Source organism: Ictalurus punctatus, chromosome 13 (assembly GCF_001660625.3).
Source record: "Ictalurus punctatus breed USDA103 chromosome 13, Coco_2.0, whole genome shotgun sequence".
In the NCBI taxonomy this organism is placed as follows: domain Eukaryota; kingdom Metazoa; phylum Chordata; class Actinopteri; order Siluriformes; family Ictaluridae; genus Ictalurus; species Ictalurus punctatus.
This window is the reverse complement of record NC_030428.2, coordinates 23,830,001-23,855,439: the sequence shown is the minus strand read 5'-3', so window position 1 is coordinate 23,855,439 and position 25,439 is coordinate 23,830,001. Positions and strand designations below refer to the sequence as shown.

The 25,439-nt window shown below is 43.9% G+C and overlaps 1 protein-coding gene across 7 annotated transcripts in view; it reads right to left on the bottom strand.

Moving 5' to 3' along the window:
* Nucleotides 1-25,439, bottom strand: part of ryr2a (ryanodine receptor 2a (cardiac)) — a 215,474-nt gene that overhangs the window by 70,926 nt on the left and 119,109 nt on the right. For all 7 annotated transcript variants that reach the window (XM_053684904.1, XM_053684908.1, XM_053684905.1 and 4 more), the window contains exons 25-41: nt 25,233-25,380; nt 21,737-21,945; nt 20,343-20,517; nt 10,331-10,539; nt 9,735-10,078; nt 8,506-8,623; nt 7,877-8,037; nt 7,025-7,184; nt 6,455-6,541; nt 5,821-6,047; nt 4,748-5,588; nt 3,567-3,767; nt 3,316-3,421; nt 3,017-3,160; nt 2,620-2,893; nt 2,381-2,495; nt 256-388 (exon numbers count right to left, since the gene is read on the bottom strand). In XM_053684904.1, coding sequence (XP_053540879.1) covers nt 256-388; nt 2,381-2,495; nt 2,620-2,893; nt 3,017-3,160; nt 3,316-3,421; nt 3,567-3,767; nt 4,748-5,588; nt 5,821-6,047; nt 6,455-6,541; nt 7,025-7,184; nt 7,877-8,037; nt 8,506-8,623; nt 9,735-10,078; nt 10,331-10,539; nt 20,343-20,517; nt 21,737-21,945; nt 25,233-25,380 — 3,652 coding nt within the window. The remainder of the gene's footprint in view (nt 1-255; nt 389-2,380; nt 2,496-2,619; nt 2,894-3,016; nt 3,161-3,315; nt 3,422-3,566; nt 3,768-4,747; nt 5,589-5,820; nt 6,048-6,454; nt 6,542-7,024; nt 7,185-7,876; nt 8,038-8,505; nt 8,624-9,734; nt 10,079-10,330; nt 10,540-20,342; nt 20,518-21,736; nt 21,946-25,232; nt 25,381-25,439) is intronic.

Here is a 25,439-nt window from a genome sequence, read left to right as displayed (position 1 = left end):
AGAGGCAGGCCCAGGGAGAAAAACACGTCATTTAGCTGGAGAATGAAGCTAACGACTGGAGTACCTAAAGGGTTTTACACATTAAATGGTGCTACACCTCATTGACCAAAGGCTCTTGTACGGTAACGTTATCTGGTAAAGGCGATATTTATTTGGAGAATACGTATTCAGTGGTTATAGGGCTTTACTTTTCAGCCACTCCCTCAGTAGAACACGAATCATTCAGCTTTAAAGGAAGATAGTGGGTGTTGTTACCGAGACCCACGCTGCTGTTCTCCAGCAGGTAGCTCAGGTGATCAAACATGGCCTTCTGGTTCTGACGGCTGATCCGGCAGAAGTAACACAGAAAGCGGCAGCAGTTGGCCACCATCTTAGGAAATGTGATTTCCTAAAAGAAAAAAAACAAACAATCTATAGCCATATCACGGCAATCTTACTGTCCATAATCAAATTTATGAATGTAACACTATTTTAACCTAACCTAACCCTAACTCTAACTGCCAAGCACACTATAGGGTACGATGGAGCTCTACAAGTAAATACAATTCGTTTGCTCTTCGTTGTTTCGGATACTGACTCGTTTTACAGTTATAAGGAATTGCTTGTGTGTGCTATATATGAATGGTACAGTGGCACTTCTGCTCTTGATTTCAGAGTATGAAGTCATATAAGCAAATCAATAAATCCAATAGAGAAACCTTTCCTTCAGGAAACCAGGAGGCCTTTAGGAACGCATGGACTTTGTGCATGTCTGTTAAAATCAGGGCTAATTTTACTTCCCAGAACCCGTTCAGTTCCTGCTCCATAGTAAGTACATTTGGGCAGACCAGGAACTACTCTGGGAGGAGCTTATCATACTGAATGTAGCTGATTGGTAGCAGGGCTTGTCCTCTACATGTCTGCTGCAGTAGTTTTGCTGACATTATGTTACTTTTGTACCGTTTGCGTCACTTCAATGGCCTCCTATGTTAATAGTTAAGTAAGGGATAATACACCCTGCATGCACAAGTGCGTTATTTTCATATAACAGCACAATCTGGAGTATGCTATTCTGATGATACCGCAGAGATTTATTTACCAAAGGTTACAATGTTTCATTTATTAATGTTCGGAATGTGCAGCGTTTTAACGGTTTATAATCGAATGTAATGTTGTGGAACATCCGATAGACGAGTTACTTCCTGTTCTCACTTATGTTATAGCCGCGATAAACGGGCATTCCCTCACCAGCCTCACCAGCCTAGTGCTCTCCGTCTCCATGACTGTTACAAAGCAGAGACTCTCTGATTGTTACAACCGAGACTCCATCCGTCCATTTTCCGTATTGCGTATCCTACGCAGGGTTGCAGGGAGCCTGGAGTGTATTCCAGGGAACTCGGGCACACTACGGACAATTTGGAAATGCCAATCGGCCTACGACGTGTCTTTGAATTGGGGCAGGAAGCCAGAGTACCTGGAGGAATACGAGGTGAACATGCAAACTCCATGCACACAGGAGGCGGGATTCGTACCCCGAACCCAGGAGGTTCGAGGCACATGTGCTGACTACAAAGCCACCATGCGCCCCCCCTCCCCCTTCCCCTCCCCCTCCCCCATGCCCAACTCCTTCCGTAAATGTTAACTAAATATCTCCTGTCTTAGCTTCTGTAGGGCAGTACTAAATGAAAAAGATCAGATCTTTAAACAAAGTAATAACAATTGACACCGATCATCTTGTTCAAAAGTTTACCCCCCCCCCGGGCTCTGAATCTATCGTGTTGCCTTCGTGAGCATCAGTGAATGTTTGCACCGTTTGTAACAGTCGTGTACGAGTCCCTCGGTTGTCCTAAGTGTGAAAAGGCGGAGCTCAATATCATATAGACACTATTGGACAGGGCTCAAATATGCAGATTATGCTGGAAAGGCAAGAATGTGCAGGATCTGGAGGATTGTTGATCATCCAGGTAACAACACACATTATTAAGAACCATGGGTATGTCAACTTTTTCATAAATCGGTTCATTTGTGTAAATTCGGTTATTTTTGTGTCTTGTGGACTATACGTAAACATTTATCATGTGAAATCTATGGCAGTATGTATTTAAAAACAAAATACAATTTTAATGATCCTTATTAATCTTATCTTTTCTTTTCTTAATTATTAACATTTTGCAGATTCCGCAAGGGGTGTGTGAATTTACGAGCACAACTGTATACTCCGATTGTTCACATTTCCTGCCAGCAGTATTCTCGGTAATAACATGTTCTCTGCCGACGATCTCTGCTAGGGGTCATCTGAGGGATCTAGAGTTTGATCTTTTTTTACCCGCTGTTTTTAGTTTGTTTTGAATGATAGGCTAGTCATTCTCTGCTACGTGTTTTTAGGCAGGGTGATGGTTACCTTGGACTCTCCCCCACCCAGCACATTAACCATGACCTCCATGACGGTTTCATGCATGCCCAGAGCTCTCATCAGGTTCGGGTGCTGATAGAACACCTTATTGTTCATGATGTCGCTGTAGAGGACAGGAAATGAGCCATCAGGGTTCCCGTTGATGGTAATACATTTTTGATACATGAAGCACTTTAGAGAAGAGAATGACACAGTGTTTGTGTGCGTGTGTGTGTGTGTGTGTTCACCTGAGGCCGCGGATCATGAGTTTCTCTTCCTCGCGACCCATGCGGACGCTGAGGAGTGAGCGGATCTGTCCGAGCGAGGCTAACAGGTTGATGGTGTCCTCCACAGAGACAGCGTTGATGGTGTAAGTTTTGGGCAAAGCGCGCACCTGCCCTCCGATTCCATCGTACTGTCTGTGTAACAGTACAAACATGGCCCTGACTAGCTCAGGGTCCTCGATCACAGACTCCTGAGCCCAGCGCACCATCGTCTCTGAGATCAACTGCTGCAGCGTGCCTAGACGGCGCAGAGACACCGCCCATTTTACTAATAAAAGCTTGATGTGATTTAGCAGCTAGAGACAACAAAGGTCTACTGAGAAAACGAGCGACGCACACGTAAGAAATTGCGAGGACTTACTGGGCTTCTTGGCTTTTTTTTTCTTCGGGAGCTCTGTCATTTTCTTCTTCAAGTACGCCACTTTTTCCACCAGGGACAGGAGACGCCCTCTGATTGTGAAATCGCTGTCTCCCTCCCCCATCTTATCATCATCTATCTCTATACCTGCACCGACACACACGATATTATCAACATATCACTCTTACATCGAAAGGATTCAACAAATTAAACACTGATTGATGAATCAAAGTTTATAAGGAAGAAAGAACCTTCCACAAAAGTGTGTGTGAGTGTGTGTGTGTGTGTGTGTGTATTTGTACCACAGTGTGTCATGAGATCCTCATGGAACTGTAACAGCTGCTCTCGGATGTCCTCTGGGCAGGGACACTCCTGCTTCTCATCCTTAAAGCTGAGCAGCATGTTAATCTGAGAAATTAATACAGCCACACCGAGTCATGCACACACACACACACACACACACACACACACACACACACAATACAGTCTCCAAGTGCACATAACAAAGGCTGTGTGATTAAAAAAAGATCCTGAGTAGTGATTCTGTACAGACCTGCTCCTGCGGCGGCGAGCGGAACTCTTTGGTTTTGCGAGCAGTGAGGGCAGCAGACATGTTGAGCGCCTGCATGACCTCGTTATAGCGGAAGCGCTGATTTTCCTGCAGGTTCGCTACGAAGTCATCAGAGAAGGCCACAACCGCCTCGATCCGGTGCCGGACCTGACAGTCACACAGATACTGCAGCAGGTGGCACATCTAAATAAGAAACATTTATACATTCAATCATTTGACAGGAAATTGTATCCAACATAACTTACAATCGATCGGGGAGATGAAGGTTAACAGCCTCGGTCAAGGATTTAAATCGACAACGTTCTAATCGGTGGCTCCGAGCCGACATCAATGCGTTTGATAGTATCTTAAAACATTTTCATTTCTTCAGAAGTGCACAGATTTTCACGGTGGCACTACAACGACCCTGGAGATGTTTACTGAGGATCAATGAATTAATGTTGTCCACCGCCAGTAGGACAAGGCAGCTTATGTTGAATGCTGATTAATTAATAACTGGGCGGCTGTGGATCAGGTGGTAGAGCGGGTCGTCCATTAATCGTAGGGTCGGCGGTTCGATTCCCGGCCCACGCGACTCCACATGCCGAAGTGTCCTTGGGTAAGACACTGAACCCCGAGTTGCTTCCCGATGGCAAGTTAGCGCCTTGCATGGCAGCTCTGCTACCGTTGGCGTGTGAGTGTGTGTGTGAACGGGTGAATCAGACACAGTGTAAAGCGCTTTGGAGAAAAGCGCTGTATAAGTGCACAAAAGCGAGAGCCAGCAATGGAGCAGGAGAAATACAATATATTGGGGTGGCGAGGAAAAAACGGCCCGCGTTGACACGCATGGCACTGGTTCATTAGCGCATTAACAAACTACAAATCTCTCTCCTTCAAAGAACTGCCAGGTAAAAAGGAAAGAGATATACAGGAGGTAGATAAAGGAAAATAACTGACAGGCAATCGGGGCCGAGGTGGTGCGACATAATGGAGAACGAACTAACTGAGTCGACATCTTAGCCACAAGATACAAAGCCTACAGTATGATGGAGGCTATCTAAGGCACTGGAGACGTGCATTTCACAAACACACACTGAAACTGTTTTAAAACACGAGAGATATATATATGTATTAAATATATATATGTTTTTAAAGATTGATCTACTGTGTTGTATATTTCTGACCTGGAGTTTGACAGGTTCAGGCAGCTTCATTTGCAGCAGGCCTTCCTTGGGGACTTTACTCTTTCCACTCTCCCCGTCCTCTCCTCCTGGACCTCCTTCAGTCCTCCTCTCTACGTGTTCGGTCTCTCTGTCTGGGCTGACGGCCCTGCCTTGTTCCCCGGAGTCCTGTGAGAACACGCTGGGCTCGATGAGCTGCAGGATGGCCCTCAGGTCTCCGTTGTGGAAGATGCCCATGATGAGCAGTGTGTAAAAGAGCTTGATGAGAGGCACGAACAGAAACTCTGTGCTTCCCCCTACAGGGTCTCGCACGTGCAGGCTGCCCTCCTGTACCGCCTCTGTAAGCATCTCCATCGTGCGGCTCTTCAGTTTCTCCAGCGGGAACTCTGGGCTGTATTGGAAACGGTCGCTCCCGCCGCTGCCGTTGCCTGTGGCGACGGCGCTGACAAAATTCGGAGAGGAGAAGCGCATGCGTGGTCTCAGTGAGGTGCTCAGGCCGATTCCCGGCAGGCCGTGGCGCTTCTTCTGCTCGTCGGGAAAGAGCGTGATGCTCTTGGTCTCGTCGGTCATGGGCACGATGTACTCGTTGTTCATCATGAGCCTGGCTGTGGCGTAGCTGCTCAGATGGATGTCAATGAGCAGCTCGTAGTAGCCGGTGCGCAGCAGACCTGCCATACTCTTGTTCTGAATGGCTGAGAGAAGCTGAGACTCGTCTACGTGGCTGCAGAGCGCCGCCGCCACACGGTGGTTCCCCAGAGCACACACAGCTGAGTACAGGCGCAGCGTGTGGTAGTGGAACTGCAGCAGCTCCCGCTGTTCTGTCAGCTCCAGGATATCCACCGACCTGCATACGCAAACACACACACACACCAGAACACGTAGTTAAACCGGCGCATCTTTACGAAGTGCAAAGAGAATGTTATGATCTACACAGATAAATAGCTAAATATATCATTCACTGCAGAGTGTGATACTGATGTGTCACAACAAAAAATACCTTTGGGAAAAATCAGTATGAGCCTCTGAGGGACATTGCCAGGGAGTGTGTGTGTGTGTGTGTGTGCGTGTGTGTGTACCTGTTCTCCTCAGGTATATGCAGGGCCATGAATTGCAGCGGTTCTGTGCATTGCACCATCCAGCCGTGCCTCTCATTGACCCTGGTGACCTCTGACCTCAGGAAGTGATTGGGCACTCGGCTCCACAACACAGGCGTGAGGAATTGGACATGCAGGCGGGGTGGACACTGAGACACCGCGTTCTTCCTCTCGCTCTTAAACAGCCCGGCAGATAACGGCATAACGTTCTGAAACACGCGCAATGAAGCATTCACTCATATACAGTGGTGCTTGAAAGTTTGTGAACCCTTTAGAATTTTCGAGATTTCTGCATAAATACGACCTAAAACATCATCAGATTTTCACAAAAGTCCTCAAAGTGGATCAAGAGAACCCGATTAAACGAACGAGACGAAACATATTATACTCGGTCATTTATTCATTGAGGAAAACGATCCAATATTACATATCTGTGAGTGGCAAAAGTATACCGTGTCCTAATCATCAGCAAGTGGTTAAGAGTTAGGGCAGACGTTTAAGGACATACTTCAATTACTTCTAGTAATATTAGCCTTGTACCTCCTGCAAACCTCAGACAGCAGACACTTCTTGTTTAACTTTGAACACAAGATATAATATATAGGTGCATGCTCACCTTGATCCGTCCCAGCTCAAACTGGAAGACGTTGGGGCTGGTGGCCTGAGCGAACACTGCAGGGAATAGTTTGGTGCTCGGCTCCACCTACACACACACACACACACACACGCACACTTGAAATCATTTGGTGACACTCAACTTTAAACCCTGGGTCAGTCGAATGGTCCAGACTCACTGTCCTTACTCGTGTAACAGAATCGTTTATTGTGGTTACTGAATCGTACGCTTTATAATAAATAACTGAATAATAAGTCTGCCTCACTCCTACACACAGTGGCCACTTTATCAATTCAATTCAATTTGAATTGTATAGATTTTAAATGTATTACTTGATCCCTATCCCTTTATCACATACACCAGCCATGCAGGTGTGCTTTTGTAGTATTTTTCACTGTAGCCTATGCACCACATCACATTAGCAGCACATACACCATCATGTGAATGTCAGTGCTGAGCCGAGAATGGTCCACCTATCCAAATTCTCAATGATGCTCAGGGAGAAGGGGGTTGATACACGTGGTACATGCGACCTCTCATTAGTACGGCCACGTACACACATTGTCGTACCTGGTAGTAAGTGTTGAGCTCTTTGCCATTGGCTGTGAAAGTGAGCAGGCCGCTGGCCGTGTCCACCATGCAGCCGATCTCTAAGCCGTTATTGTTGCGGCCCTGCCCAGGGTTATTACTCTCACCGGCCCACACCATGTAGCAGTTACTGCGCTTAATACTGCAACACACACACACACACACACAGGGGAAGACAGAGAGAAAGAGAGAGGGGGAGACGGACAGAGCAACATTACTTACAGGATAGCAAAGAAACAGCAAAAGGAACTATCTCGCAATGAGAAAAGTCACCATAAAATTCTTACTATAAGAGTACATTACTACAGAGTCAAAAAGTGCAACTGTGTAAACAGGAAGTTTTGAACAGGAAGTTTTGAATAACTTATGAACTTATGAGTTATCCAGCTGTGCAATGATGGAGACTTGAGTACAAAGCTGTTCGTAGCGATTGCAGTCCTAAGTGTAGCTACTGTATAGTTATCCTAAGTGTAGCTACTTTATAGCTACAAAGTAACCTATGTAGTAGGTGGGCCGGGTATATTTAGTCATACTATTTACACATTACACATGTAGTCATGAACCTAGATAAGCTTATAACCTGCAGTTTAGCGTTGTGCATGTATGTGTTGTGAAGAACTAGAGGTGATTTCAAACAAATATTTTAGAAGAAACAGATTCCCATTACATGTTAACTACATTATCTGTACTCTATTGCTCTGCTGGCGAGACCATAAATAGGTTTTTCAGTTCTCTACACAACCGTGTCACGTCTCTAGATTAGCAGGGGACGAGCTCTGCCCCTTGACGATCAGCTAAACAAACCAATTAAGCAACAGACCTAGAGTCACTGACCTCTCGTGAACTTTGCCCTTCTCGTCTCCGAGGGTGACGGTGACGGTCCGGACCTTGTCGAGATGAAAGGCCGGGTCGTACTGGTGGAAATCGGAGGTCACCCAGCCTACCCACACGCTGGACGGCTCCTGGCCTGGAAAGATCCGCACTGAGTAGTAGTACTGAACCGCCGGGGCGGGGGTGGGGTGGGGGGCAGAAAAAAAAAAACACTGTAACCCGTCAGCATTTATAAAATCATACAATTTATTTATTATATTGGCTTTGGATCTGAACGGAGATGAGATTCAATACGAGGGGATCTCTCTGAGAATGTTCCGGGATCTGTTACAAAGTGACAATATTTACACGTTCAGAAGAATCTGATAACTGCAGTTATTCGGGGGGAAATGTAGAGGTCTTGAACAGAGTTTGTTTGGTTTAGGTGACCACTTTAAGTATCCATGTGCGTTTAAACACACTCCCGTTTTTCCTCCGTGTCTGGTATTATTATTGTCCCGCTACTTTAACGTGATCTTCTGAATTGGACGAATGACGTGGATAAGCGCCATTCACTAAACGCAGAGATACACGCACTTGTACTGAAGCTGACACATGAGCAGTACAAGTGTTGGTGAATTGTTACTTCTCACCGTGCACGTCTGCATGAGGAACTCATGATCGTCTCTCTCATCGGCCAGCACCTCCTCAGACAGACGAGCCGAAGAGTTACTCGTGCTGAAATCCGGTTTAGACTTTTTCAACATGAACCTGCACACACACACACACACACACACACGCACACGCATGCACACGTTTGTCTTACACCCATATTTATTTTGAACTAACCCTATTGCCTACCTGGTTAATTTTTGACCATATAAAATTCAATTCAATTCTATTCAATTGTATTCGTATAGCGCTTTTTACAGTGGACATTGTCTCAAAGCAGCTTTACAGAAACGTATAAACACGGGATACTGATTTTAAGTGTGTGGATTAATCTCTATTGAGCAAGCCAGTGGCGGGGAAAAACTAGCTAAGGTGATATGAGGAAGAAACCTTGAGAGGAACCGGACTCATAAGGGAACCCGTCCTCATCTGGGTAACAACGGATAGTGTAATTGTAAAGGAAACTGTTCACCAAAGGAGACCCGCAGCAACCACAGCGAGAATGTCCATGTGCATTTGAGGTCCAAAACTATTTCATGGTACTTCAAGCAGTAAAATGCTAAGCAATCTCCAAAAAAAGAAATATAAGCAATATATATTATCCTTATAACAGGTATTATACGTAATGACATATTGTGAATTATTCGGGGGCGAAGAGAAAAATCTTCGGGGGAAAATGTGATTTATTTTAAAAGTACATTTTACTTAATATTGTTTTCTTAACAATACAATTTGTAATGCAAGTAATGTAATTTTATTGACATCAATAATTGTAATCACATCCATTTAAAATGTAATGCGTTACATTACTGTGTTATCATAAAAAGTAATTGGATTACAGTAACGTGTTACACACAACTCTGGACAGGAGTGAGGGTGCCGCGTCAGTGCAGTTATTTAAGCCGGGAACACAGCCGAGCCGAGACCACTGGCCAAAAGATTACTTAATGTACGATGGGAGGAAAGAGGGTGGGGCTTTCAGTGGTGTCAGTTAATATTGGGTACAATCTACGCAACTGTCAATCATTCCATATTCATATGACGAATGGCTCATCAGCTGTTTTTATAAGGGGGGAAAGAAGGTAATGTGCTCTTTTAGTATATTTCTGAGTGATCATTATGCCTTTTTCTGTATTCTTGCCATTGTAACATTGGAATCCATCCATTAATCCATTCATGCAAATCCGATTCCACACACACACACACACACCTCTGTTTCAGTTTGGATGGTTTCTCCTGGTTGTAGTCCTTGTGGTTGTTAAACTCGTCCCTGTCTTTATCCGGGCCGTTCGAGCTCATGTGACCATGAGAGGTCTTCATCAGCACCTCAAAGTCTGACACTGTCTCAAAATCTTCCAGATCTTTCTTCGGAGAGAAGAAGCTGCCGTTAGCCGGTAAAGTCCCACCAGCGGGTTTCGTGAATCCCTCGGCACACTCGATGGGCATGCTCAACCGGTAAAATACGATATCTGTGTTACTGTTCTGGGACCCAAATGACCTCTGCGTGACCTTTAGGCACGGCGGACTCTCCACTGTCCCATCAATTCTCGTGACCTTTCGAAGACAGCAGACATACACACCACTAAACACACTTGGTATTATTTCCACTGAGCATAATAGTAAATGGAGTTACTCAAACTACATCAAGCCTGCCAAGATTTAACTGACATGCTCCATGATTATGTAAAAAACGGAATGATCTGACCCGAGAGTAGGAAAAACAGAGGTACTGAGTGGAAGTAAAGCCTCCTATGCTTGTGAATTAGCTGAAAATATCTGAGTGTAAAATACAGTGTGTGAGCAGACCTCAATGTGCTCATAGCCTGGAGGTACAGGGATGAACTGAGGCAGCCTCTTGCTGAGCCACATGGTGACGTCTCGGTTCATGTTGACGGCGAACGGCTCGTAGCCCTCCTGCAGGCCGCAGATGGTGAAGAACTTCAGTGTGCTCACGTCTTTCCCAAAGTTCATCCGGCCCACCTGACTCACACCCAGACTGCACACCGGGATAAAACCTGTCTCACAGCACACAGTGCAAGAAAAGGAAATAAAACACAAACTCCACCTATGTTAACAGTTCATATATATATATGTTCATATATATATATATATATATATATATATATATATATATATATATACACACACACATATATACACACACATATACATATACACACACACTTTATTTGCGAGGAACGGTCACACTCGGACCACAGCGGACATGTTTTTGTTTGTTATAATTTGTTATTTTGTATCATAGCTTATCATAGCACACTTCCTGTTCCTAGTGCTTTGGTAAATATACTACATGTGAAGCCAGAGCTAAGTAAAATGACGCTCCACTACACACAGCATTAACGCAAGAGTTTGGCAAAAAGTAAAATGTACACGATCAACCAAGGCATGCTTGTTGTCTGAAGTTTGCTTCTGGTGTTATTCTACTGAAGCCATGACTCTAATGTAGCTAACCAATCTTTAAACCTACAATCTAAATCAGTTAACTACACACCGTAAGCCCCGCAGCCCCAATACAAGACTACAGTAGATATAAAAAGTCTACACACCCCTGTTAAAATGGCAGGTTTTTGTTATATATAAAAAATTAAAACAAGATAAATTATGTCAGAACCTTTTTTTACCTTTATTGTGAAATTTTAAATTGAAATTGTGAAATTAAAGTGAAAAACAATAAGAATCATTTGAGGAAAATAAGAAAAATAAACAAATGTACAATAACCTGGTTGCATAAGTGTGCACACCCCTAAACTAATACTTAGATGAAACACCTTTAGATTTTTTATCAAAAACAATTTTTATCATCATTCACTCTTTTTGGGTAAGACTCAGTCAGTTTGGCATATCTTGACTTTGCAATATTTTGCCATTCTTCCTTGCAAAAGCATTCTAACTCTGTCAGATTGGCTGGGCATCTCCTGTGCAGAGCCCTCCTCAGGTCACCACACAGATTTCTGATTGGATTGAGGTCTGGACTCTGGCTGGGCTATTCCAGAACTTTGATCTTGTTTTGGTGAAGTCAATTCTTTGTTGATCTGGAGGTTTGTTTTAGATCATTGTCATGCTGAAAGGTAAAATTCTTCTTCATCTTAAGTGTTTATATATATATTTTTGGGTTAAAAAGGCTTCCGTCTTGCCACCCTACCCCACAGCCCAGAGATATGAAGAATTCAGGAGATGTCACATGTAGGGAGCAGCCAGTACTTGCCAGAAATTGCTGCAATTCTTTTAAAGTTGCAGCCTCCCTCTTAGCAGCCTCCCTGACCAGTTTTCTCCTGAGCTTCTCATCAATTTTAGAGGGACGTCCTGTTCTTAGTAGTGTCCCTGCCGTGCCATATTTTCTCCACTTGTTGATTATTGCATCCACAGTGTTAAATTGGTATATCCAATGCCTGGGAAATTTTGCGTAACCCTCTCCTGAATTATATTTTGCAACAGTGAGATCCTATACCTGATTTGAAAGTTCTATGTGGTCAATGGGTTTTCTACATTTATTTACATTTATGGCATTTGGCAGACGGCCTTATCCAGAGTGACTTACAGAAGTGCTTTGAAGACTCTATGAATAAATACATCCCGACATGGTGATGAATCACCTGGGATGAACAACAGTTCAGTTTTGCTGGGATTAAGTTGCAGCTGTTGAGCTGACATCCATGATGAGATGTCTGCCAGACATGCTGAGATCTGAGCAGAAACAAGAGGATCTGAGGGAGGGAAGGAGAGGATGAGTTGACTGTCATCCGTATAGCAGTGGTATGAGAACCCATTTGAGGATATGACCTCACCAAGAGATCGAGTATAGATGGAGAACAGAAGTGGACCAAGTACTGAGTCTTGTGGGACACCAGTGGAGAGTTTGCAGGGAGCAGATGTGGATCCCCTCCATGTCACCTGGTATGACCAACCTTCCAGGTAGGAAGCAAACCACTGCCATGCTGCACCATTCCGAGACTCATGAGGGTGGACAAGAGAGTCTTGTGGTTGACCATGTCAAACGCTGTTCAAAGGTCGAAGAGGATGAGGACTGATGACAGTTCGACTGATCTAGCAGCATGTAGCATGTACCGCCAAAAGAGCAGTCTCTGTAGATTGTGCCACTTTGAAGCCAGACTGGTTAGTATCTTGGAGGTTGTTCTGTGAGAGGTAGAGAGACAGTTGATTGTAGACAGTGCATTCAAAGATTTTAGAAAGAAAAGAGCTGTGATACCAGTCGGTAGTTGCCGACGTCAGCGGGATCCAGAGTGGGTTTCTTCAGGATGGGAATAACCCTTGCTCACTTGAATGCAGTTGGTACATAACCAGAGGATATGGAACCATTGTTGACACTTGTGATAAAGGAGAGGAGGTCTTTTGAGATGGTCTGGAGCATTGGATCCAATGGGCTTTTGGTAGGGGTGCAGGACGAGATGACCTGCAGGATCTCTGTTGCTAGATTAGAGAAAAGCTGCCAGTGAAAGCGAAGGGGAATCCTCGATGGGTAGTGTATACCGAGGATATCAAAGTCTACTAAAGGGGGTAGAGCCTTTTCACACTTAGCTCCTAAAGTCTGGAATTGCCTTTCTGATAATGTTCACATACACTCTCTCAGTTTACAGATGACCATGTGCATTTGTTATCACTGCATAATAAACAGACTAGGATAGCAGATGAATTCAGGCCAAGCGCTGTATAGTTTAGCTATACAGTATAATGATCCGTTATGCCAATGGCACATTTACTGTGGGTCCAACTGTAAAGAGGCATATTTAAAGGTTTTCACTGCATTTGGGAATCTGGGTCAAAATTGGCACAGTCTGCCAATCTAATGATTGGGTGGTATTTTCATTCTGGGTCCTGGTCCATATCAAGTCTAAATTGTGACAGTCAGATTCAAATGAGTCCATCACTGCTGCTCCATGGTACTATGAGCTCCAGATGGAAGTGTATATTCTCTATCTTATGCTACCTGGCCAGTAATATGGATGATCTCAATGTATCATATCGACTGCAGTGTTTGCTGTATCATAGCAACCAATAGGTGGCAATATGGTCTTCTTTTTGTAGGTGTGCAGTGATTGTAAAGGATTTCTTAAAGGAAATGTTTTCACACACACACACACACACACACACACACACACACACACACACACACACACTGCACAATTACAGTGACAGTTTTGGCTGATGTGGATAATGGAAACATTGCACTGGCTTGAACACATTTCCTTGTGTGCTGGGTTTTGCTTAGGACGCAATACAGTATAATTCTACAAACGAACGATATGATTTACTAGGAGTATTTTTATAATTATATTTCTTCAGTACTGTACTTGTGAAATAACATCAGTGTTGACTTTATTAACCATTAATGGATCATCATGCAGTGTTTCTCTTCTAAGGTCAATCTGAATTGATCTTTCGTGCACCCCTAATACGTGTATGTGTGTGTGAGTGTGTTTGTGTGTGTGTGTGTGCACGTTGTTTGTTTCTTATTTTGCAGAATCAGCTTATCAGGGATTAGAGGCATCAAACCACAGATAGTAAGCCCGCTGAGATTCACTTTCATACATAGATATACATAGAGCACATGCAATAGATAGCATTCTTCAGAAAACTAATGGCATCATGAATATTGCTTAGTAAAAGGAAATTTTTGAAGAAAACCTAGCTGCTTCGGCCAGGAGGTTACAACTTGACCATACTTACACCCCCCCCCCCCCCCCCCCCCCCCCCCCTGCCAATCAACACAGAACTTGTGTGATCATAATGCAATAAATAAAGTCTGGAGTTGATTGTATCTCCACATATACAGAACACATATGTGATCTTCTCTACCAAATATCTGCCTAACATGTAGACTGGAGCAGTAAATGTGTTCCATGATTTATTACAGCATTATCTTTTATAAGCCATCATTAAAAAGCATCTATAGTAACAATTTAGCAGGCTCAGCTACAAAGCACTAGTATGGTGTCTAACACCTGGTCAGTCTGAGCTGCTCTCTATCTCCAAAACCATTGTCCAGTCTCAGCTTAAATAGAAATGGCTAAAAACAGCACACAGTATTTGAGTCTAATTAGTCATAGATATATATTTATATACTGAGTGGGTGTTATTTTCAGACACAGGATTGAAAATCCAGTGACCCAGAGTAATAGATGAATATCTACAATCACAAATCTGAGCGACAAAAAACGAACTTACAGGGAAATGAGGAATTCACAATCTAAGAGCAGACGAGGTTCAGAAATCAGGAAAGTCACAGGGTACAAAGACAGCTCAGCCTGACTGACTAAAGTCAAATAATGACTTAGCAAAAGGCAGGGGAAAACAAGCTAAACATATGCACTGTTTTCTAATAGGACAGAATAAAAGCTACATGCTTACACATACACAGCTAGCACCACTTGTTTGTTATAAGATAAGATAAGATGTACCATTATTGATCCCCCATGGGGGAAATTCAGTTGACACAGCAGCACGGTAGGAGGAGTAACAAAGAAAATAATTCTATAAATATCTATACAATTGAAATCATTGAAATAGTAGAAACAATAGAAATAATAGAAACAATAAAATAGATATGTGTGTATGTACATATGCTAGAGTTCTATGTTTATATGTACATGTGCAATATCCTTGGTATTTATATACATGTGCAATATCTGTGGAATGACAATTGTTTAGATAACTCTTTAGTGTGTGTGTTTTTGTGAGACTCCGTCAGTGGAGTAGGAGGTACTGGGTATTGTGGCATTGTAGAGTCTGAAGGCTGATGGCACGAAAGATCCCCCAGATGTTTTCAGGCATGTGGCTGGATGAATCTGTGGTTGAACAAGCTCCTGAGCCTCTTCAGCTCAGCATACAGAGGAGGATAAAGATTGGCCATGATAACTTTCAGCTTCCTTCTCATCCTCTTCCTCTACACTGTGCAGTTCCATCCCCACCACAGAGCTGGCCTTCCTGACCAGCTTCCTCGGTTTGTTGGCACCACAAGTCCCAATGCCACCTCCTCAGCCCACCACAGCAAAGCAGTTTTGCGAGTCATCACATCTGACACGTAGCCTGACATACTGCAGCCTGACGGTGAGATAATCAGTGATCCAGGCCACAAGGTCCTGGCCCACTCGCATTACAGAGAGCTTCTCAGCCAGCTGGAGTGGCTGGACCGTGTTAAAAGCACTTGAGAAGTCAAAGAACATTATCCAGTGATCCAGGCCACAAGGTCCTGGTCCACTCGCATCACAGAGAGCTTCACAGCCAGCTGGAGTGGCTGGACTGTGTTAAAAGCACTTGAGAAGTCAAAGAACATGATCCTCACAGTGCTTTGTGACCTCTCCAGGTGTGTGTATGCTCTGTGAAGCAGGTAGATGATTGCATCCTCCACACTGATGTCATCCTGGTATGCAAACTGCAGCGGATCCAGGCAGTCGTGTACCAGAGGCCTGAGGTGCTGCAGAACCAGCCTCTCGATAGTCTTCATTACGTGTGACGATCAGGCTACAGTTCTGAAGTTGCTGAATGTGCTGGGATGTGCTTTCTTGGGCATGAGGACTATGCAGGATGTCTTCCAGATCTTAGGCACCTTCTTCAGCCTCAGGGAGAGGTCAGAAAACACTCCTGCCACCTGGTCTGCACACACTTTAAGCACCCTCGGGTTGATGTCAGGTCCTTGTTAATGCAGGTCTTGCCTGTATCACCTGGCTGGTCGTGATCATAATGACTGGGAAGGCGGTGATGCTGTCTTCCTGGGTATGGGAGGTGTAGTGATGTCTTTCATTGTCTTTGTGTTGTCTGCTGGTGAGAACAGGTGGGCTGTGGCTGTCATGCCTCATTCTTGTGGTGCCACAGGGAGGCCTGTGGAGGAGGGGTTAATTGAGGTGTGAAAGGGGACAGCCATCTTGGAGGTGTGAATGGGGACATTTGAGGAGGTGGAGAGAGGTTCGGCTTGCACTGGTGAGTCAATCCTGTTGAAAAACTTGTTTAACTTGTTGGCATGACCCTTTGTCCCCTCAACTGTTCCTTCTATTCACGCCAGTAATGCTTGTCATTCCCCCCACACCTCTCTGGGATTGTTCTGTTGCAGCTTCCCCTCAATCCTGTTCTAACAGCAGTCTTTAACCCTCCTCTGCTCTTTCTGCATTCCCTTCTTGGCATCTTCAGTGTCCCCTGCCATGAAGGCTATCTTCTTCCTGTTCAGTAGGGCTTTGATATCCCTGTTGATCCAAGGCTTGTTGTTGGGGAAGCAGCAGACCTTGGTGGGAACAACACTCCTCACAGAACCTGATGTAGACAGTTACAAAATGAGTGAGACCCTCTATGTCATCCCCATGATATTCCTAAAACAGCTACCAGTCAGTTGTGCTGTAACACTGCATCAGGGCCTCCTCTGCCTCCACAGACCACATCTGCACTGTCCTAGTGGTGATAGACTGTCTCCTAACAACAGGCTTGTATGTAGGATTGAGCTGTATCGGACAGTGGTGTGATTTTCCTAGGGGGGAAAGGGCAGTCGTGCTGTACGACTCCTTAACAGTGGCACACAGCAAGTCCAAGGTCTTATCCCCTCTAGTGGTGCAGGTTGCATACTGTGCAAAGTTGGTCAGGGTCTTTGAGATTTTAACATGATTAAAATCTCCATTTATTATGGGGAGTGCACTGGGATGCCCTATCTGCAGATCTGCGATGGTGGAATAAATGATGTCACAAGCGTGTGCCGCCGCTGCCGACAGTGGCATGTAAACAATAAAATCAATGGTGGATGAAAATTCCCAGAGCATTTACTATAGTATGGCCTCAACCTGACGGCCAGCATTTCAACATCAGACATGCAGACTGTTGCCTTCGTAGTAACATGTCCTGGGTTTCATCATTTGGAGTTAACAAAGATAGCAAGTCCTCCACTCAACTTCTTATCGCTCTGTTTCTCCCTGTCCGCCTGAACCAGCGAGAATCTCGAGACTCGAACAGTCAGGTATTTTCACGTTATATCTGATGTCTCCATCAGATATAACATGCTGCACTCCCGGTACTCGTGCTGCCTGCCTACCAGGGCAGAGAGTTCGTCCATCTTGTTAGTCAGCGAGCGTACATTCCCCATGACAACAGAGGGCAGACAAGGCTTGTATCTCCACCTCCGCTCCATCACCCCTGCTCAAGTTCCTCGCTGCCGTATCCTTAACTCCATTGGGATCTACTTCTGACATGTGACTCGTTGATTCCGGTACTGGAGGAGCTCCTCACATGAGTTGACTATGGTGCATAGTTGTTTGGTGGTCATGGTATCCTTTGTCTTGGTTGCAGTGTTCTTTGTCTCGCACACTGTTAAAAAACTAGACTGGTAATCCTACTTACACAATTAATAGTCCAAGCTACAATCTATTGTAGCAGTGCACAAGTAATAAAATATAGTAGTAAAAGTTAAGAGTTAAATAGGAAAAGGAGAGAGAGAGAGAGAGAGAGAGAGAGAGAGAGAGAGAGAGTGCTGCTGTGACTCCCTGCAACGCTGTTCACACTAATTTACTCTGACTTAAAGAGATCATTCAATGATAATGCAAAGCTTGGATAAGCTAAACATTTATGACAGGCAAGCCACATTAACATTGTTAAAGCTTATGTAGTTTACCCAACATTAGCTACTATGGGTGTAACAGTTCCCTCCGGTTACGATTCAATTCAATTCGATTCGCAGAATATTTTGTACAAAATCTGAATGAAGAAAAACTGTGACTGTAATGATCGCCGTTTTATTTCTGAATTTAAAACAATAGTCTGCACTTAAATAGCAGCTTTTTAACTTTAGCAATTGTAGAAAGTGCTTTACACTGTTTTTCATTCACCCATTGCAAGACGCTGGCCTGTCATCGGGAGCAACTTGGGGTTCAGTGTCTTGCCCAAGGACAATTCGGCATGTGGAGTCATGTGGGCCTGGAATCAATTCGCCAACCCTACGATTAGTGGACTACCCGCTCTACCACCTGAGCGACCCGAGCCACCACCACCCGAGCCACAGCCACCCCACAATACAAAACAATGCAAAACAAAACACATTTATGTCTGTATAAAACTTAACAAATAAAAAATTGCTCAGAACAGAGTTTTAATATTATAAACAAAACGTAATACAGGTTATACATATCTTAAAAATAAATAAATGTTTCAATTCAAGTCTGGGCAAAAAGATTGACTGAAACACAATGAGCTGCATAGCAAAGCCTGAGGCTTCATTTGAACCAGAAATAGCGCTCCAAAGTTGGCTAAAATGACCGTTTCAAAGTTACTGAAGAGCCTATTTAACTGCTATAATGATTCAGGGTAACTGTGCATGCTCTCCAGGAACGAATGTGATCATGTGACCAGCGTGCTCTCTCTATGTATTTTAACTCTATGGGTGATGCCACACTACATTAATATGGAAGGAGTTCTGGTAAACTACATTGTGGCAGCAGGAGCGTGACAGCACTGGCTGTGCCTGGGGGGAGAGGTCGTAAGGTGTGTTCGACTTCGGCTGGATGTAACCGATCGGCGAGAGTTGCCGCTTGCAGTCGGGGGAGGAGTTGAAAACAGAGCTGTCAAGTCGGGAACCTTCTGCTTCCCATAGTGACGCTCGAAGTGGATTAGATGTAATATTTCTCAGATAAACAGACATCTGAATTTTACGTGTAGCAACCAGAAACACTTTTCGCCGAATAGGTTAATACAGTGTCTGTATGTACAAGAAGAAAGTTCAACATACGCTGGTATTATTTCAAAACCAATAGAGTGGGGTCTATATTTTTATCAGTTTTATTCTGATGATACGGATTTCTGAGCCTTAGAGGATCTGAAGATGTCAGAATAAACATGAAAAGCACGTCATCGTTGTCGTGGCTGAGTCTGGCCAATCGTGAAATAGCGGTGTCGTCATCAGAGCTCGTGCAGCTCTCGTGGTCTCTGATGCCATACAGTGACGTGACGTCATAGTGACGTGGCGTCGGCGCCGTCTCAATTCGGACGAAATTGGTCTCGCATGCACCGAGACGCCGATCGGTCTGCACAGCGCCACATGAAGTCGAACACACCTATAGAGTACGAGCGGGAAATGAATGATTGGCTACACCTGTGTGTAATTAACAGGACACTAATACCGTATAAATATACAGTGTGTTTCGTAGAGAGCTGCTGAATGCTAGACAGAGAGAGTTCGTGCGTATCGGAACCATGAAACTGACAGCATCCCTCTGTGAGTCTGTAAAGTTTGAGTTCTGTCTTGTTTTAATTGCGTTTTCTGAGTTTGAAATATCCATGATGAAAAGCACTTAGCAAAACGAGAGAATAAACACTTCACCTCTCTCTCTCTCTCTCTCTCTCGCGCTCATTCCCATCACACATACATGTAGACATTGCAAAGTTATTTTAATCAATTATCCAGACTTTGTACTGCGCATAGTGTCTGTGAGAACCAACGCTAACCATCAGAGCAAGCAAGTGGAATCTGGATATAAACATAATAAACATAAACGATGTCCTAATTAATTATAAACACAGCAGAAATATCTTATATAAAATCAGCATCACTTCCACTTTCCCAACCATGACATGTTCATTATTTTTCCAGCGCAGTGAAATTCATTTGAATTAAATGACCACTTTTCTGCCATCAGCCTGGTGAAGTCACAATCCAGTACATTTAGGACTGAGACAGAATATAATCCAAGCATAGAGATGAGTTGTGTTTAGGAGTCCGCCTAAACTCTACCTACATTGCAGCTCTGCAACGTAAACACACACGACTTCCCTGTCTTACTCTCACCACGAAATGGATCAAATTGTTACTAACCTTCCCAGACCTCAAAGTCCTTGAACGCGAGTTCAGAGCCTGAGTCATCCAGCAGCACCTCTCCGTTCAATGTGAACATCATGGTGTGCTCGTTCAAGTCCACCATGCAGCCTACAACATCTCCCGGCAGCCACGAACGCCCAAAGTGCTCATTCCCCTGGTGCCACCTCTGGGCCTGGAGATAATATACACACAAAGATTAGAGATAAGATCTCGTACTATAATCAACATACGTGAATTTATATGATACATTATACGTTTATGTTGACAAGGTACAGGAGCATACGTTCTCTTCCTTCCGTATCTGTGCTCTCACACACCCACCTGGCTTCTCCGTCTTTACGGCTCTCGCCGTTTCTGGTAGTGATGATGGTGATGGTTATGAGGGCTCTCATCGGCTGTTAAATCCCCCCCCCCCCCCCCCCCCTCCATCAGTAATCCTACTCCTTTCTATTTCTCTCTCACGCACGGTCTTTCTTGCGCTCTCTTTGCACTTGGGCCTATGAGTCACTCTGGCTGAAACGGAGAGGCAGCTGGGGGAAATAACAGCCTCCGTGTTCACTCGTACACACTCGGTTCACAGCCATCATGAGCTTCACACGTTGCCGTCGAATAAAGCTTCAGAACTTGGCCAGGCATAAGTGGGCTAACGGGATATTTTAAACCTCAGCATCAGCGTCTAAATTATTTTCATATCGACTACGGGAATGGGCTACACAACATTTGGCTAAGCGATAGGTATAAGCTCTTTTTTATTTTGCAAAAACTAGCAATTACACACTGCAACACATTCTTATAAGCAGGCAAAATATTACTCTGATGCCTCCCCACCGAATACCTCAAACAGGTCAATTAGACCGTAAACTGCATGATATTCAATCCTGTTTCTCACATGTGGCTTTGCACCACCGATCAGAATATAACTAACGTGATTAGAATAAAAGCATTTGCAATTTGAGTTTCTAAGTAATGTGACAGGTTGTTTATTTAATCTGACAAACCCTTTCATTAAAACCCCATTATTTATATTACAGTGTGTGTGTGTGTGGAGTTTTCATGTTCTCCCCGTGCTTCAGGGGTTTCCTCTGGGTACTCCGGTTTCCTCCCCCGGTCCAAAGACATGCGCTGTAGGCTGACTGGCATTTCCAAATTTTCCGGAGTGTGTGAATCTGTGTGTGATCGTGCCCTGTGATGGGTCTGCACCCCGTCCAGGGTGTCCCCCCATGGATGGATAATCCAAATCAACTTATTTGCATGTGGGAACACTGGGAACGCCTTATTCGGGTCTATAGAATAAATAGTAGTAAAAGTGCACAGACTTAGGCCAAAGCACATGAAGTTATTTCGCTTTGTTTCTCCCGTATCAGTATAATTACCCCTTTCACTTTCCTTACCTTAAATCCATCAAACACAAATGCCTGGTCATCGGAGCCCAGCTCCTGGTCCGGCAGGCAGCCTGGACGAGCCCAGCCCACCCTCATCTCGCCTGCCGTCACTACCTCCAGCTCAAAGTACCACTTCCCAGCATTCACGCAGTACGTCTTTTCAGCCCGGAAGATGCGGAAACGCTCGGCAGATACGTTGTTAATGTCCACTCGAGCTGCTGGGGAAGACACACAGGCAAACAGGAAGTCAACAAAGAGAGCTGATGTCGGTTTCGACCAAGCTGGAACTATTTCTACGTTTAACCATAGCACGGCTGAATGCTCAGTTTATATTAATGAGATTAACTGTTCATTTAAGCGTTCCAACATGGGAAAAACTTCAGGACAGAGGACTCTGTGCATTGTGGTTTCTTGCTAGCATGGAAAGCTTCATTTTTAACATCTGATTAACTTCAAAAAAATCTAGAATCTGGAAAAGGAAGCTGTTTTTAGTTGTTATACTGGAAGCGATAACCAGAACCACAACAGTTCTATAAACAAGAAATGAATATTGCGTAACTGACACTTTGGACACAATGTGGCCAAATGTTCTGTTTATTTTTTGCTCCGCTAGTGGAAACGGATCCGAAAGAAGCCACCCTCACTTTACAGCACGTCGGCTAGCCGCCTAGCTAGCTCACATTGATCTGTGTATCTCTGTTAAAGGTGCTTCCGGTAAGATCGGCGTCTCTTTTTCCTTTTCATCTTCATCTGACGAGCTTCCGTATTTTAAATCAAAAGTTATATTTAATGAAAAATATCGTTTGGAAGTGGAATTTTACATGGCGAACACAGACGAGCGCGGTGATACACACAGTGAAACATGGCAGTGCGATTATAGTAAATATAAAGCACTCTTGGAACGCCGCTCGACTAATCAAATTAGTAGACCGGAGCTAACTGTTGTATAAAAGAGGAATGTTACACTTCTAGTTGTGATGTTATATGAAAATAATCAACTTCGAGGTAGCATCAGTGAATCCACTTCCAGTCAGGCCACATCACCACCCCGTCGTCAGTTACTCTCTTATAACGGCATGCCCCCCCGAGTGTTTTATTTATGAAGGGACGCGTGAAATGAACACCCTACAACAATCTCTCGTTGGTCGTTCTTCATTCTCTTTCAAAACACAAATGTGAGGCCATGATCGGTTGCCAGAGTAACTGAATCGCTTATCTTCCAGCAGCGGCCGAATGAAATCTGAAGGAAAAAAACCCATCTGTCTAAGGTTTCGCTCTTGCAAAGTTCTAATCACAGAGATTTATATCTAGCACACAGGTTCCCAGTGCTGGTCCTGGAGAACACCCCATCTGTGTACATTTTAGTGCTTCCCTGCTTCCAATACACCTGATTCAACTAATCAGATAATTAACAGAGTTAAAGTGGGTGCATTAGACCAGGGAAAAGACTAAGATGTACAGGACAGATCTTAGTCCAGGACCAAGGTTGGGAAACTGTGATCTAGCTAGCAGGAAATGGCCATGAATGAACTGGGGGGGAAAAAATCTGAAAAGATCCTCAAATCCATCAGAATTTAGGGAATGACAGACTTTGCAACACAACAACAACAACAACAACAACAACAACAACAAAATTCAAAACATACAGCTTAAAATAACACAGCCAAAAAGTAGAATACGTTAAAATGAAGTCACGTCGCATACTAAATACAAGACTAAAAGCAAAAACCTTTATAAAAAAAAAAAAAAAAAAAAAAAAACAAAACAAGCAGAAACTGTAAACAGCTATATTATAGGACAGGAAGAGCATCACCAGGGAGGCGTCTAGAGATGTATGTGCGTGTCAGATTTCAAGCGGTTATCGATTTCAAACAAAACCTGCAGCGTAAGAAGGTAAACACGAGAGAGGGGAAAAAAAAAAAAAATCCAGACTCCCTCGGGACCCTAGAGCACTCCCGGAAATACACGCCATGTCAGGATTGACAGCCATGATCGTATTGCACTTCCATTCCTCCCCCCAGCTACCACTTAGTCACAACAGCATGCTCACGTGCATGCTCCAGTCACCGCTTTGCTTCACCTTTTAATATGACCTCTACTTATAGTCCTCATGCGTCCAATTTCTACGACGTATATATTTACATAAGCTTGAATTAAATCTCCTCTTCTGTACCGGTCATTAAGGAGTCATTGATGTATCCGTAGATCAAATGCAGTACAGAGCCCAAATAATAAAAATGACTGTAAAATGCCAGTATTTTATTATTTATGAACTGACCTGTATACAGCCAGCTATTGAGTATATACTATATATATATATACACACACATACTGTAGAACTGCTCTGCTAGATAGAGTCCATAAATTGAAGCATGTAATAAAATGCATATACACAACATAGTAGACTTCAAATAAAACAGTGCTGATTAATGCACCAATACGAACCTTCTGGCTGCAGGTGATTAAAAAAGTTTTCTCCTGCTCTAAAGTGTGATGAAAGGTAATGAAGGACTCTGAGATAAAAAGACTCGAGCAGAACCGTAGTTGCTCTAGTCTTCCATTGAAAATGACTACTGCTAATTTGACAAGGCTTTATAGATAACAGTATTAATGTCACTGTCAAACGTGATACGCTACATCCGGTGATGACGACAGACACCGGAGTGCTGTTACTGTGCATTACTTCTACACCCTAAAATTACACGTGCTATGGAAAAGAAAAACAAACAAACAAACAAACAAACAAAAAAAAAAACATGGGTGATTTTTCTTTTTCTAAATTGAAGACAATCATGTCGCACTAACAGTAAAGCCTATAGAGGAGACTTTTCTATGGTGTGTTCTCTAGAAATGTTGGTCGCGTTCAAGTATCGATTAGCATTATGTATTAGCATTACGGTACATTTAATGATTAAATTGTACATAACTGTAGCACGGTTCCCGGCAGAGTTAAGGTTCCTTAGCTTCGTAAACGGGTCTACTTGGAGCTCCTGTTGTAGGACACACATAAACTATTTTACATGACCCCGCCCCCCACCCACCCAAACAGCCAAGCCAAAGAACTCGAGAGTTAATCTTGGTTTTCTAAAAGTGTAGTGTGATCACGTTAACTTGTACTTGGTCTGTGGCTGGATTTTTCCTTTTTTGAATTTATTTCCTTCCCAAATTGGTTCCCTGCCAATTCCCACCCACCAATCATCTCTCTCTTATCATACAACAGCTACCAAACGATGAGGGTGAAGATTATCACGTGCTTCCTCTGAAAATAAATTAATCAATTTCAAATAAATCCATCAGTGAACGATCGTCAGCTCAGCTAACGTGATATTTGTGAACGCACGTGAATAACCAAATTGGTTCATTTTAAAACATCTCTTATTTGAATATATTTTCCCACCGACCCCCTGCAATTGCACCACGGACCACTAGGGGTCCACGACTCCCGGGTTGAGAAACACTGATCTAGTAGGACAAACTTTGAATAGGCTGAAAATAATGTGGATACCGTGGTCTTGGTCAGGAGCCTCCAGGTTGTATCCGTAACCTAGTAACGTGCGCACAGCCTCTCGCAAGCTGTCCTTGTTGGATTTCTTGGTTCTCTCGTCCAGAAGAGCGTAAGGCACCAGCCGTGGATTCCTCTTGTTCTTCACATCCTACAGCAAGAGGCAAAGAGCACGAGAAAGGCAATCAGATATGACGGTATTCCATATGC